The sequence below is a fragment of the Salvelinus sp. IW2-2015 genome, unplaced genomic scaffold, assembly GCF_002910315.2.
Source record: "Salvelinus sp. IW2-2015 unplaced genomic scaffold, ASM291031v2 Un_scaffold3209, whole genome shotgun sequence".
Lineage (NCBI taxonomy): Eukaryota > Metazoa > Chordata > Actinopteri > Salmoniformes > Salmonidae > Salvelinus > Salvelinus sp. IW2-2015.
In genome coordinates, this window is record NW_019944496.1 from 1 (window position 1) to 14579 (window position 14579).

Below are 14579 nucleotides of genomic sequence, written 5' to 3' on the forward strand. Positions count from 1 at the left end.
TGTCAGCGTTTGTTGCTGGCATGTCATCCCTAAGTTTGTTTATCTTGGCAATATCAGTGGGTTTTGTGATAAATGAGCCATCTGATTCAATGTATGAAGGAGCCGAGTTGGCTTTTTTTTCTCAGAATTTTGTTTAATGTGCTCCAAAGCTTTTTACTATCATTCTTTATATAATTTCTCGTTGTTTCATAGTATAGTTTATTTTTATTTAGTTTAGTCACATGATTTCTTAATTTGCAGTACATTTGCCAATCAGTTGGGCTGCCAGACTTATTTGCCATACCTTTTGCCTCATCCCTCTCAACCCATACAATTTTTCAATTCCTCATCAATCCAAGGAGATTTAACAGCTTTTACAGTCATTTCCTTAATAGGTGCGTGCTTATTAGTAACTGGAATAATCAATTTCATAAATGTGTCAAGTCCAGTGTCTGGTTGCTCCACAGACCAGAAAACATTCTAGAAATAMCATTACACAATCAACATCTTGATCAACTCTATGCAAAGGAGATGTGTCCTGCAGGAGGCTAGGACCCCCTTCTCATGTAATGKGGTAGGGCCTTCCCAAGGATCCCGGAATGCACGGACGGTGTTAGTGGAAGAACAGGAAGTTCCGAGCAGGCGCCCACCATTTTTCAGTATAAAGAAAGCGCCAGAACGGTGCGGTCTAGAAGATAACATTCGTGTCTGTTTCTATTTATTACTACAGGTATGTAATAGCAGGTTTAAACTTTCTAAAGAATATATTTACTTGAGATTTCTGAATTCGTTTGGCAAGTTATTTATTTTTGTGTAAAATTCACGATCTGGTAAAATGGCGGCACAACTCGGTCTGCGTCAACGGACTTTTTTTTATTTTTTTTATTGCAACAATAATAACAATATTACACATCAATACAGGGACATTCCTGTGAATACAATGAAAAAAAGTCCAGGCAGTGAGAGTGCAGCAGAGAGAGACTATTTCACGGTTGCACTACTGTTTTGAAGCTGAATGTAATGATTATCAATTTTCTACATGTGTASTAATATTCAGACACATTCAGTTGTTTCTATCTTTATCTATAAATGTTACTATGGTGTGAACAGACATACTATTGGTTTTGATTGAAATAATACAGTGAAGACGAGGTTATTAAGGAAAATAGTYCATAGTACTGCCTAAAACAAACCGCAACCTTGTACTAAATGGTTTTTGAGTCATTTATGCGAATTCAGGAAATCTACTATAGATTAAGTGCATTTAAATTGTGTAGCCTGATTTAAAGTGTATACTTTGTCTAATGTGAATTAATTAATGTTTTGTCAKTGTTTAGCTACCAGATCTATTGAAATGAGATCAGTGCTTGACTTCAACAGGAGCTCACCAGAGCTGAGTACCGGCACCTCAAATGTCTACTGTTTGAGCTCATGTTCCTCTTATAGAAAATTAGCTCAACAGTATTGTGGCGCTCCTGCACCTAAATATAAACAATATTTTTAGAGAATAAATAAAGTGCCTGAACTGTCAAGACTAACTTTTGTGTCCGTTTCTCAATGTTACTACAGACCGACTCAGATTAAGTCTGAGGCCGGTAACATCAACAGTGAGGACAYACCCAGCCTGCCTRTCTCCTTCCACGCTGAGTCCAAACCTACAGTCACTGGGTCCTGATTGTGACAGTGYAGCCCAGTTTYCWCTGCAGGATCCAGAGATGGCATCAGTGAAGCTGGAAGACTGCAGTCAAACACTGGAGCTGAATGTCAACATTAAAGATGAAGAAGAGGAGGAGACGATTGGGAKATCTGTTTCTRKTGGTAAGAGCAGGTTSTATCTAACRAAGTTTGTTGTTCGTTCCAACTTCCCACTGTGCATGAAAAGTTGCWGTATAACTGTTTCATGATGAACTGTTAAAATTAAGCTGTAGATGTTATTTCATGCTACTGACACTTGCATGGTTTGACACCAGTATTGCCAGCATTTGTTTTATTCACTGGGCTATCTGGAGTGATCACTAAATAATTGAAGTAGTGTTTTAAATMAGCCCGTGGAGTTACTAACCCTTGTGATAGTGAGTGGAGGATGACACTCCCCATCTTACCCACTTTTAGAATAGATTTATTCCCCTTTTGTATTGCACAGCCTTTTTTTATGAATACATACAGTGCATTCGGAAAGTATTCAGACCCCTTGGCTTTTCCCACATTTTGTTACGTTACAGCCTTATTCTAAAATGGATTAAATAAGAAAAAAAAATMATCATCGATGTTCTTCACAAAGGAAACAGGTTTTTTAGAAATGTTTGTACATGTAAAATACCTTATTTACATAAGTATTCAGACCCTTTGCTATGAGACTCGACATTGAGCTCAGGTGCATCCTGTTTCCATTGATCATCCTTGAGATGTTTCTACAACTTGATTGAGTCCACCTGTGGTAAATTACATTTATTGGACATGATTTAGAAAGGTACACACCTGTCTATATAAGGTCCCACATTTGACAGCGCATGTCAGAGCAAAAACCAAGCCATTTGGTCGAAGGAATTGTCCGTAGAGCTCCATGAAAGGATTATGTCGAGGCACAGATCTGGGGAAGGAAACCAAAACATGTCCAAATAAAAAGTGTAATATGCAGTCGCAGATAAAGCAGATACCTCTAAGAACAAGAGCCAATAAAAATAGATGATTTACAGTTCCAATATCTCTACAATATCACTGGTTTGCAAAAACTCACAAAACAGATCCCAAATATTATGAAACTCTGGGGCTTTCTTTTTCACTATATAAGTACAATTTTCAAGAGCCAGACTTGACGTGAATTATTTTAACCAATGACCAAGTGAGGGGGAACTGACATACTTCCAGTCGAGAGCAATTGAACGTCTAGCTTGTAATAGACTGAGGTCAACCATTTTCTTTTCTCTCCTATGTAAAGAGATATTCTCTGGGTAAAGATTTAGGAGGCATAGTTTAGGGATTAGTGGTATTGGGGTAGAGGTCATCTCAGAGATATAGTGTTGTACTGATCTCCAAAACGTTTGTATCTCAGCACATTCCTCCAGGCAATGATACAAGGTGCCTAAATGTGTGTTACATTTAACACACAGGTCTGGGGTATTGGGGTCAAATTTGTGGCTTAARAAGAGTGATGCATGTTCTCATTATCCAATTGTATTGCAACAATCTCAGGTGGGTGTTTATTGTCTGTATCTAAGCTCTAGACTAGAGGATATCATACACTATACATATCCAGAAGTGGACCAAGAAGTTTGTCCTTAAATATCTTCTAAATATCTATTGGGAGCCCATATGGACCTGCCTCTTTACCTCCCTTCGTGTTGAAAATAGCATCAGATATTTCAGCACCATCCAATTTAGTGTCTTCTGAAATAGAGGGAACATCAAGAACTGATTAGTTCTCAGGAGATTCAGAGTTGTAAAATGTATAATTTGCCCCATAATATTTGCTTTGAAAGCCTCCCATCTGGTACTTGCTGACATTTGGTCAGTGTTAAGTGTAAAATAAACATCTATATGCACTCCAACGTAATGTAWGAAGTCTGGGTCCTGTAACCATCTGGGATGCAAACACCATCTAGAGGATCCTTTTACTAGTTTTGTATCCCTATAGAATAATGACACCGGGGAACAGTCACTCAGAACAATACTGTCACATCCACTTCCTGCTACATTGGGAAGCAATGAGCAAGAAACTAAAAAGTAGTCTATAGGAGAATATGATTTAAATGTTGACGAGTAACATGAATACTCCCTTTTACCTGGGTTCTGAGTCCTCCAAGGGTCACATAGATTTAAGTCCTTAATGAAATGCTGTAATTTCTTTCTACTCTGTGAGTGGGAAGTGTCTAACCAGAGGAGCGATCTAGAGGAGGATCAAGAGTGTAATTAAAACATATCTAAAATATGTTTAGTAACCAGAAGGAACGCTGGAATATTTTGTAGTGAGAAAAATATGTAAAGATCTGTTGGAACAAACAAACAAATCTATCCTAACAGTAAAACACTGAACCACATTCTACTGTTCTCCCTAACCGAGACACCCAACTCTTCCTCTACCACCTCTCCCTAATCGTAGAGTGTAGCCTGGTGGACGACTGATCCATTAAAGGGAGCAGTCTTACCTAAGCGATGCTAAACAAAACAAAGTGTCTCCTGCCTTCTCTCGGCCATTACTCCATTACTCTCGGCCATTTTTGTGGTTGGTAAGTACAGGTGAATATATTGATAAAAGTCATCCTGTCCTAGAGAGATTTACACGCTTATCAAAACGTCACGCCAGGGTAAGCCTACACGAAACACAGCCCTTATTTTAAGTGTTTCTAAAATCCTCTATGGGGAAAAATTAATGGTGGGAAAATGATTGGAACCATTTCCCTGTTTAACTGCTAGGTTTTATGGGTATTATGATTCATACTGTGGTACTCCATTGGTATGCAGCTAACCGAAGCTAGTGTGGTGTGGATGAGCAGAGACATGTGGTAAAATGGAGGACAAGAAAAAAAGTGGAATGGAGGATTGCAGTGGGGGATTGTACAAGCCTTCTGGAAGATCTGATGAAGAAGATGGTGGACCAGAAAATAAGGAGAGAAGTGGAATATGTTTTGAGTGAATATGGAATGGAGGATCACACAGAGCCTTTAGAAGAGCAACAGGAGGGAAGTGAACGTGACAAGAGGATGAATTAACTGCGATGGCCAGTGCAGTGATGACCCCCGAGAAGGAGCGGGAGAGGGAAGTTGAGTTGGTGAAGGTGYCTTGGAGTGGACTCGTAATGATTTCTCAGATTGGGGACAAGAATTTTGACTCTAATTGCTCTCCAGAACAGGGCAGCATTGAAAGGAGTGATAATGGGATTAGGTTTAAGTGTTGAGGAGGAGCAGTTGAAATGGAAGATTCCAGGTGTCTGTGATGCCCGTCTTTAGGTGAGAGAAAACATTGTCATGTGGAGTTTTGATGCAGTCTCTGCCAGATAAGGTCATGGTAGGAAGTGTCAGTTATCCCGTGAGCGCTTTTGTTTCCGTAAATACTACAGTGTCTACGGGTTAATGGGCCTGTTGCAGCAGTGTGTAGGAGTGAGATGCCTAGATTAGAGGTCGACCGATTATGATTTTTCAACGCCGATACCGATTATTGGAGGGCCAAAAAAAGCCGATTTTAATTTTTTAAAATTTTATTATATATTTTTTTGTAATAATGACAATTACAACAATACTGAATGAGCACTTATTTTAACTTATATATAATCAATAAATCAATTTAGCCTCAAATAAATAATGAAACATGTTCAATTTGGTTTAAATAATGCCAAAGCAAAGTGTTGGAGAAGAAAGTAAAAGTGCAATATGTGCCATGTAAAAAAGCTAACGTTTAAGTTCCTTGCTCAGAACGTGAGAACATATGAAGCTGGTGGTTCCTTTTAACATGAGTCTTTAATATTCCCAGGTAAGAAGTTTTAGGTTGTAGTTATTATAGGAATTATAGGACTATTTCTCTCTCTACCATTTGTATTTCATTAACCTTTGACTATTGGATGTTCTTTATTATTGCCAGTGTAACAGTATAGCTTCCATCCCTCTCCTCGCTCCTACCTGGGCTCGAACCAGGAACACAACGACAACAGCCACCCTCGAAGCAGCGTTACCCATGCGAAGCAAGGGAATAACTACTCCAAGTCTCAGAGCGAGTGACATTTGAACCGCTATTAGTGCGCACCCGCTAACTAGCTAGCCATTTCACTCGGTTACACAGCCTAATCTCGGGAGTTGATTGGCTTGAAGCACAGCGAAGAGCTTCTTGCAAAAGCAGGAAAGTTCTGTTTGAATGAATGCTTACTAGCCTGCTGCTGCTACCAGCTCAGTCAGACTGCTCTATCAAATCATAGACTTAGTTATAACATAATAACGCACAGAAATACGAGCCTTAGGTCATTAATATGGTCGAATCCGGAAATATCATCTCGAAAACAAGACGTTTATTTTTCAGTGAAATACGGAACCGTTCCGTATTTTATCTAACGGGTGGCATCCATAAGTCTAAATATTCCTGTTACATTTGCACTATCTTCAATGTTATGTCATAGTTACGTAAAATTGTGGCAAATTAGGCAGCCCAAACTGTTGCATATACACTGTCTCTGTGTGCAATGAACGCAAGAGAAGTGACACAATTTCACCTGGTTAATATTGCCTGCTAACCTGGATTTCTTTTAGCTAAATATGCAGGTTAAAAATATATACTTCTGTGCATTGATTTTAAGAAAGGTATTGATGTTTATGGTTAGTACACATTGGAGCAACGATACACACCGCATCGATTATATGCAACGCAGGACACGCTAGATAAACTAGTAATATCATCAACCATGTGTAGTTAACTAGTGTAAACTACACATGGTTGATGAGTTTAATGCTAGCTAGCAACTTACCTTGGCTTCTACTGCATTCGCGTAAAAGGCAGGCTCTCGTGGAGTGCAATGTAATAAGGTGGTTAGAGCGTTGGACTAGTTACTGTAAGGTTGCAAGATTGAATCCCCCGAGCTGACAAGGTAAAAATCTGTCGTCCGGCCCCTGAACGAGGCAGTGAACCCACCATTCCTAGGCCATCACTGATAATAAGAATGTGTTATTAACTGACTTGCCTAGTTAAATAAAGATTAAATAAAGGTGTTTTATTTTTTTTAATTGGCCAAATCGATGTCCAAAAATACCGATTTCCGATTGTTATGAAAACTTGAAATCGGCCCTAATGAATCGCCATTCCGATTAATCGATCGACCTCTAGCCTAGATGTGAGAAGAGTGCAGGAGGGCATGAGATGAAGGAATGTGTGGTATCGGTGGAGGAAGTTCTGTGTGTTAGTTGTGGGGTAACCAATGGGGCTGGAGTCTGAGGTGGCAGGTGAGAGAAAAGCAGATTGAGGTTGACAGGGTTACAGTAGTACAGAAAGTGTAGTATGGTGAAGCAGTGAAGAGAGTGGTAGAGGAAGATGGGTACAGGGTGAGGGATCTTGAGAGAATTCCTGTGAGTAGTGCATAATTATACAGCATAAATTGAAAACGTATTTTTCTCAAATTTTGTAGATACATTTGTTTACATCCCTTTTAGTGAGCATTTCTCCTTTGCCAAGATAATCCATCCACCTGCCAGGTGTGGCCTATCAATAAGCTGATTAAATAGCATGATCATCATTACACAGGTGCAGGACAAGAGTAGCTGAGTAGGTGCTGCCTTGGCAGCAGCTTGGGGATCCCTTATAAATACAAAAATGCCACTCTAAAATGTGCTGTTTTGTCACACAACACAATGCCCCAGATGTCTCAAGTTTTGAGGGAACGTGCAATTGGCAAGCTGACTGCAGGAATTTCCACCAGAGCTGTTGCATTTAATGTTAATTTCTCTACCATAAACCGCCTCCAACATTGTTTTAGAGAATTTGGCACTATGCCCAACCAGCCTCATCTGCAGACTGCCGTGTATGGCGTTGGTTGTGTGGTTTGCTGATGTCAATGTTGTGAACAGAGTGCCCCATGGTGGTATCAGGGTTATGGTATGGGCAGGCATAAGCTACAGAATACCAACACAATTGCATTTAACGATGGCAATTTGAATGCACAGAGAAACCATGAKAAGATCCGGAGGGCCGTTGTTCTGCCATTCATCTGTTGTCATCACCTCATGTTTCAGCATGACAAGCCCCATATCGCAAGGATCTGTACACAATTGAAAATTCTTCCATGACCTGCATACTCAGACATGTCAACCTTTGAGCATGTTTGGGATTGATGTATACGACAGCTTGTTCCAGTTCCCACCAATATTCTGGAATTTCACACAGCCTTTGAAGATGAGCGGAACAACATTCCACATTCCAAAATCAACATCCTCACGAATTCTATGTAAAGGAGATGTGTTCCGGAGGAGGCAGCGGCAGCTACCCACTTCTCCAGTGCTTAATTTGTAAATTGGGAGGTGATGGAACCAGAAGTGAGCCCCAGAGGGGGGGGGTGACCTGAGGGTCTCTGAGGTACCAGAACACATTAAATAAAATACCTTTATAATAAAGCATTGCATGCATTATCATGGCTTTAGCGTACTGGCATAGAGCAGTGGTGTGGAGCCACTTGCAGAAGTTGCACACATGGAGTACATTTATTGTAGCCTGGAGTCCTGGAAAAATGTGGCRTTTTGTAAATGGATTCTATTAAATTCRACATCATTTTAGATGACTGGAGACTTTCTGAAAATCTTTTTTAATACCTCACAAATGACAGGCTACTGAATGGCTTAGGCCAGGTGTGAGGAGAAACACATTGTACAACCATATTTGGTAGTGAGTGGAAACGCTAAGCGGATGCTTCACATTTATACATCCGGTGAAATATCTGTCTCATTGTTCTATCTGTGGCTGCACTGTGGTAGTGGGGGAACAGAACAGGAAGTTCCAGGCAGGCACGCACCATTCTTCAGTATAAAGAAAGCGCTGAAACTTTGCAGTCTGTTGCTGTATTACTACAGGAATGTAATAGCAGGCTTTCAACTTTCTACAATCGAAAGAACATGTCATACCATGCTAGGTAACATCCGTTAAGGTATTATCACGCTTGGTAAAGGTTTGATGTTTTATTTTTGTGTGAAACCGAGTGATTGTGATCAACTATTTTAAAAGTCACACAGCTAGAAGCTTTGGGTTTGTCTGAATGGGTGTTCATCATTTCCTCAAGGTAATTTAATAAAGAATACATTTATTTGAGATTTCTGAGTTAATGTTTAGCATGTTATTGGTTTTGTGTAAAATTCATGAGCTGGTAAATGGCTGCGCCCACTCAGTCGGCGTCAACGGACTTCAGTGCGGGTGCATCAGAGAGAGACTCGTAAACCGTAACCTCGTACTATATGGTTTTGTGCATTTATGTGAATTTGTGAAGTCTACTGTAGGTTAAGTGCATTATGTTGTGCAGCCTAATTTAAATAGTCTAATTTGGATGAATTACTGTTGTCAATGCTTAGCTACCTGATCTATTGKAATMAGATCAGTGCTTGACTTGGACAGGAMCTCACCAGAGCTGAGTACCGTCACCTCAAATGTCTACTGTTTGAGCTCATGTTCCTCTTTTATAGAATATTAGCTCAACAGTATTGTGGKGCTSCTGCACCTAAATATAAACAGTTCCAACACCTATTTCAGTCCAAGTTAAGCACTGAATTAGATAATTGAACAAAACAACAAGAAATAATATATTTTTAGAGAATAAAGAAAGTTCTGGAACTGTCAAGACATAACTTGTCTGTTTTTCATTGTTACTGCAGGCCGACTCAGATTAAGTCTGAGGCCGGTAATATCAACAGTGAGGACAAACCCAGCCTGCTCTCTCCTTCCACAGGGAGTCAAAACCTACAGTCACTGGGTCCTGATTGTGACAGTGGAGCCCAGTTTGCACTGCAGGATCCAGAGATGGCATCAGTGAAGCTGGAAGACTGCAGTCAAACACTGGAGCTGAATGCCAACATTAAAGATGAAGAAGAGGAGGAAAAGATTGGGAAATCTGTTTCTCATGGTAAGCACAGGTTCTGTCTAAGTGTGTTCATGCTACTCAGACTTGCATGGTTTGACACCAGCATTGCCAACATTTGTTTAATTCACTGGGCGATCTGGAGTGTTCAGAGAGTAGACTAAAGAAGTAGACAAACTCCAGTGTTTAAAAATTCTATGAAATTAGTCTGTGTTGTTACTAACCCTTGTGATAGTGAGTAGAGGATGACACCCCCTTTTTAGCTTTCAACTCTTACCACTTTTAGAGTCGTTTAACTCCCCTTTTGTGTTGTAGAGCCTACTGGTATGAATACATATGTCACCCGGTAAGCCAGAAGAGGACTGGCCACCCTTTTGAGCCTGGTTCCTCTACGTTTCTTCCAAGGTTCCTGCTTTCTAGGGAGTGTTTCATAGCCACTGTGCTTCTACATCTGCACTGCTTGCTCTTTGTGATTTTAGGCTGGATTTCTGTAAAGCACTTTTTCAACTGCTGATGTTTTAAGGGCTTTGTCAAATAAATTTGATTGACATGTACAGTACCAGTCAAAAGTTTGGACACTACTCATTCAAGGTTTTTCTTTCTTTCTACATTGTAGAATAATAGTGAAGACATCAAAACGATGAAATAACACATAGGGAATCATGTAGTAAACAAAAAAATGTGTTAAACAAATCAAAATAGATTTGAGATTCTTCAAAGTAGCCACCCTTTGCCTTGATGACAGCTTTGCACTCTTGGCATTCTCTCAACCAGCTTCATGAGGTATTCACCCGGAATGCATTAAATTAACAGGTGTGCCTTAAGTTCATTTGTGGAATATCTTACCTTAATGCCAAACAGTTTTGTTGTGACAAGGTAGTTGGGTGGTATACAGAAGAGAGCCCTGTTTGGTAAAATACCAAGTCCATATTATGGCAAGAATAGCTCAAATAAGCAAAGAGAAATGACATTCCACCATTGACTGAGCTTCAGGTCTTAAAGTAATCCGGAACATTTCAAGAACTTTGACAGTTTCTTCAAGTGCAGTCGCAAAAACCATCAAGCGCTATGATGACACTGGCTATCATGAGGACCGCCATAAGAAGGAAGACCCAGAGTTACCTCTGCTGCAGGGGATAAGTTAATTAGTTACCAGCCTCAAATTGCAGCCAAAATAAATGCTTCAGAGTTCAAGTAACAGACACATCAACATCAACTGTTCAGAGGAGACTGTGAATCAGGCCTTCATGGTCGGATTGAGCAAAGAACCCAATACTAAAGGACACCAATAAGAAGAGACTTGCTTGGGCCAAGAAACATGAGCAATGGACATGAGACCGTGGAAATCTGTCATTTGGTGTGATGAGTCCAAATTTGAGATTTTGATTCCACCGCTGTGTCTTTGTGAGACGCAGAGTAGTAGGTGAACGGATCATCTCTGCATGTGTGCTTCCCACTGTGAAGCATGGAGGAGGAGGTGTGATGGTGTGGGCGTGCTTTGCTGGTGACAGTGTCTGTGATTTGTTTAGAATGGCACACTTAACCAGCATGGCTACCACAGCATTCTGCAGCGATATGCCATCCCATCTGGTATGGGCTTAGTGGGACTATCATTTGTTTTTACAGGACAATGACCCAAAACACCCCTCCAGGATATGTAAGAGCTATTTGACCAAGAATGCGAGTGATGGAGTGCTGCATCAGATGACCTGGCCTCCACAATCCCTGGACCTCAACCCAATTGAGATGGCTTGGGATGAGTTGGACCGCAGATTTTTGCTTTTAACCGCCGTGTCTTGTGAGACGCAGAGTAGGTGACCGGATGATCTCTGCTTGTGTATTTCCTACCATGAAGCATGGAGGAAGTGTGATGTTGTGGCGGTGCTTTGCTGGTGACACTGTCTGATTTATTTAGAATTCAAGGCACACATAACCAGCATGGCTACAACAGCATTCTGCAGCGATACGCCATTCCATTTGGTTTGGGCTTAGTGGGACTCATTTGTTTTTCAAGACAATAACCAACACACCCCCAGGCTGTGTAAGGGCTATATGACCAAGAAGGAGAGTGATGGAGTGCTGCATCAGATGACCTGGCTCCAAAATCACCAGACCTTAACCCATTTGAGATGTTTGGGATGAGTTGGATCGCAGAGTGAAGGAAAAGCAGACAACAATTGCTCAGCAAATGTGGAAAGTCCTGTTGGAAAAGCTGTTGGAAAGCATTCCAGGTGAAGCTAGTTGAGAGAATGCCAAGAGTGTGCAAGCTGTCAAGGCAAAATACAAGATATTTTGATTCGTTTAGCAAATTCTTTTGGTTACATGAATCCATATGTGTTATTTCATAGTTTTGATGTCTTCCCTATTATTATTCTATGTAGAAATAGCAAAAATAAAGAAAAACCCTTGAATGAGTAGGTGTGTCCACACTTTTGACTGGTACTGTATATTACACCAACTGACTGGTTCTTCTGATGTTCACACAGGAGAAATGTTGAGACATTCTCTACATCCAGAGAGCAACAGCAGAAGATCACAGAGCTAAGAGGTCTTACCACTGCCCACATTGTGAGGAGATTTTCCCAATTCTATCAAAGCTAAAAATACACCTAAGAATACACACAGGAGAGAATCCGTATTCCTGTACTGACTGTGGGAAGAATTTCACAACATCAAGATATAACATTCATCAGAGAGTAACCACAGGAGAGAAGCCTTACTCCTGCTCTGACTGTGGAAATAGTTTCTCTCGACGGGGCGACCTAAAAACACACGAACGTATACATACAGGAGAGAAGCCTTACTCCTGCTCTAATTGTGTAAAATGCTACACAACTCAGGTGAGCTAAAAGTTCATCAGAGAACACACACAGGAGAGAAGCCATACTCCTGCTCTGACTGTAGGGCGAGGTTCTCTCAACTGAGCCACTAAAACAGCATGAACGTATACACACAGGAGAGAAGCCTTACTCTCCTCTGACTGTGTAAAATGCTTCACAACATCATCTGAGCTAAAAGTTCATCAGAGAACAACACAGGAGAGAAGCCTTACTTCTGCTCTGACTGTAGGGCGAGTTTCTCTCAACTGGGAATTAAAACAACATGAACGTGTACACACAGGAGAGAAGCCTTACTTTTGCTCTGATTGTGGAAAGAGTTTTTCTCGACGGGGCCACTTTAAAACACATGAGCATATACATACAGGAGATAAGCCTTACTCCTGCTCTGAATGTGGAAAAAGTTTTTCTCGACTGGGCGATCTAAAATACATGAACGTATACATACAGGAGGAAGCCTTACTCCTGCTTTAATTGTGTAAAATGCTTCACAACTCAGGTGAGCTAAAAGTTCATCAGAGAACACACACAGGAGAGAAGCCATACTCCTGCTCTGACTGTAGGGCGAGGTTCTCTCAACTGAGCCACCTAAAACAGCATGAACGTGTACACACAGGAGAGAAGCCTTACTCCTGCTCTGTCTGTAGGAAGAGTTTCTCTCAATCGAGCCACCTAAAACAGCATGAACGTATACACACAGGAGAGAAGTCTTACTCCTGCTCTGACTGTGGAAAATGCTTCACAACATCATCTGAGCTTAAAGTTCATCAGAGAACACACACAGGAGAAGCCTTACTTCTGCTCTGACTGTGGGGTGAGTTTTCCCCAACTGGGAACTTAAAACAACATGAACGTATACACACAGGAGAGAAGCCTTACTCCTGCTCTGACTGTGGGTGAGTTTCTCTCAACCGTGCAACCTAAAAAATCATAAACGTATACACACAGGAGAGAAGCCTTACTCCTGCTCTGACTGTGGAAAGAGTTTCTCTCAACTGGGCCACTTAAAAAGACACCAAGTTATACATAAAGGAGAGTAGCCTTACTACTGCACTGACTGTGGAAACGGTTTTAAATCATCAGCTGAGCTAACCGGTCATCGGAGAACCACACAGGAAGAAGCCTTTCTTCTGCTCTTACTGTGGCAAGAGCTTCTCCCGATTGGGCAATGTAAAAACACACCAACGGCTACACACTTGAGAGAAGCCTCATCAGTTCTCYCAGACCAGCTGAGATTAGTCACTCCACTTAATTCTTCTCATAAAATAATTGGCAACGTTGAATTGGATCAAATGAAGAACGTGTAGACCACTTTTAGTCCTATTGTTTCTCACTGTGAGAGAACAATGCAGAGAACAGGGAGCGTTATGGAATGATCAGTGTGCATCTTGTCAGTTTTGCTACTACCAGCAGCACTGCACCTGTCGATGACACAAGTTGTTCTGCTTCCACGAGCACATCCAATGCTAGCATCAGTAATTCTATGTTTGTTGTAAGCCCAGCTAGCATGGACACTGACAGTTGTGAATCTGATGCAGCCGAAGAGCTACTGCCCCTTTACCTGGGAAAGCACCGAACAACAGACAGGGAGGTTGGACCTTCGAAGAGGTGCAAATATGAGAACTACATTGATTTGGGGTTCACTTATATTGGGAATAGTGCCTTTCCTCAGCCACAGTGTGTTACATCTCACAACTCGATGAGTCCTTCACTTTTGCGCAAACATTTAGAAAAAAAACATGCCAATTTGAAAAATAAGCCACAAGTTCTTTTGAGCGAGAATTAAGACGACTTTCAAGTATTAAGACATCTATAAAAGCAACAGATGCCATTAATAAGAAGGGGCTAGAAGCATCTTATACGGTGAGCTACCGAGTGGCTAGAACAGGCAAGCACCATACTATTGTGGAGGACTTCATTCTTCCTGCCTCTGCGGATATGGCTGGGGCAAAGGCCAAAAAAACGATACCGTTTCACGACGCATCGGTGACATGGCAAGAGATGTTTTGATACAATTACYGCTTCGCATATACAASCCAGTGAATTCTATGCATTACAGCTGGATGAGTCAACAGACGTRGCGGGCCTGGCACAGCTCCTGGTATATGTCCGTTACTTTTTTGGGGGGTCAATTAAGGAAGACATCCTCTTCTGCAAACCAGGACAACCGGAGATGGTATTTTTAAAGTACTGGACAGCTTTGTGACATCAAATGGACTTTGGTGGTCAAG

At 41.1% G+C, this 14579-nt stretch overlaps 1 protein-coding gene across 2 annotated transcripts in view; it reads left to right on the plus strand.

Moving 5' to 3' along the window:
• The first annotated feature begins 606 nt into the window (after positions 1-606).
• LOC112075509 (zinc finger protein 577-like) overlaps positions 607-14579 on the plus strand; it is a 30728-nt gene continuing 16755 nt past the window's right edge. Inside the window, exons 1-4 of one of the 2 annotated variants that reach the window (XM_070440938.1) lie at positions 607-709; positions 1549-1797; positions 9383-9556; positions 9827-12085. In XM_070440938.1, coding sequence (XP_070297039.1) covers positions 1695-1797; positions 9383-9556; positions 9827-9861 — 312 coding nt within the window. In that variant the 5' untranslated portion in view covers positions 607-709; positions 1549-1694 and the 3' untranslated portion in view covers positions 9862-12085. Of the gene's footprint in view, positions 710-1548; positions 1798-9382; positions 9557-9826; positions 12086-14579 lie in introns of those variants that run through there. The other variant, XM_024142502.2, reaches the window with a different exon arrangement.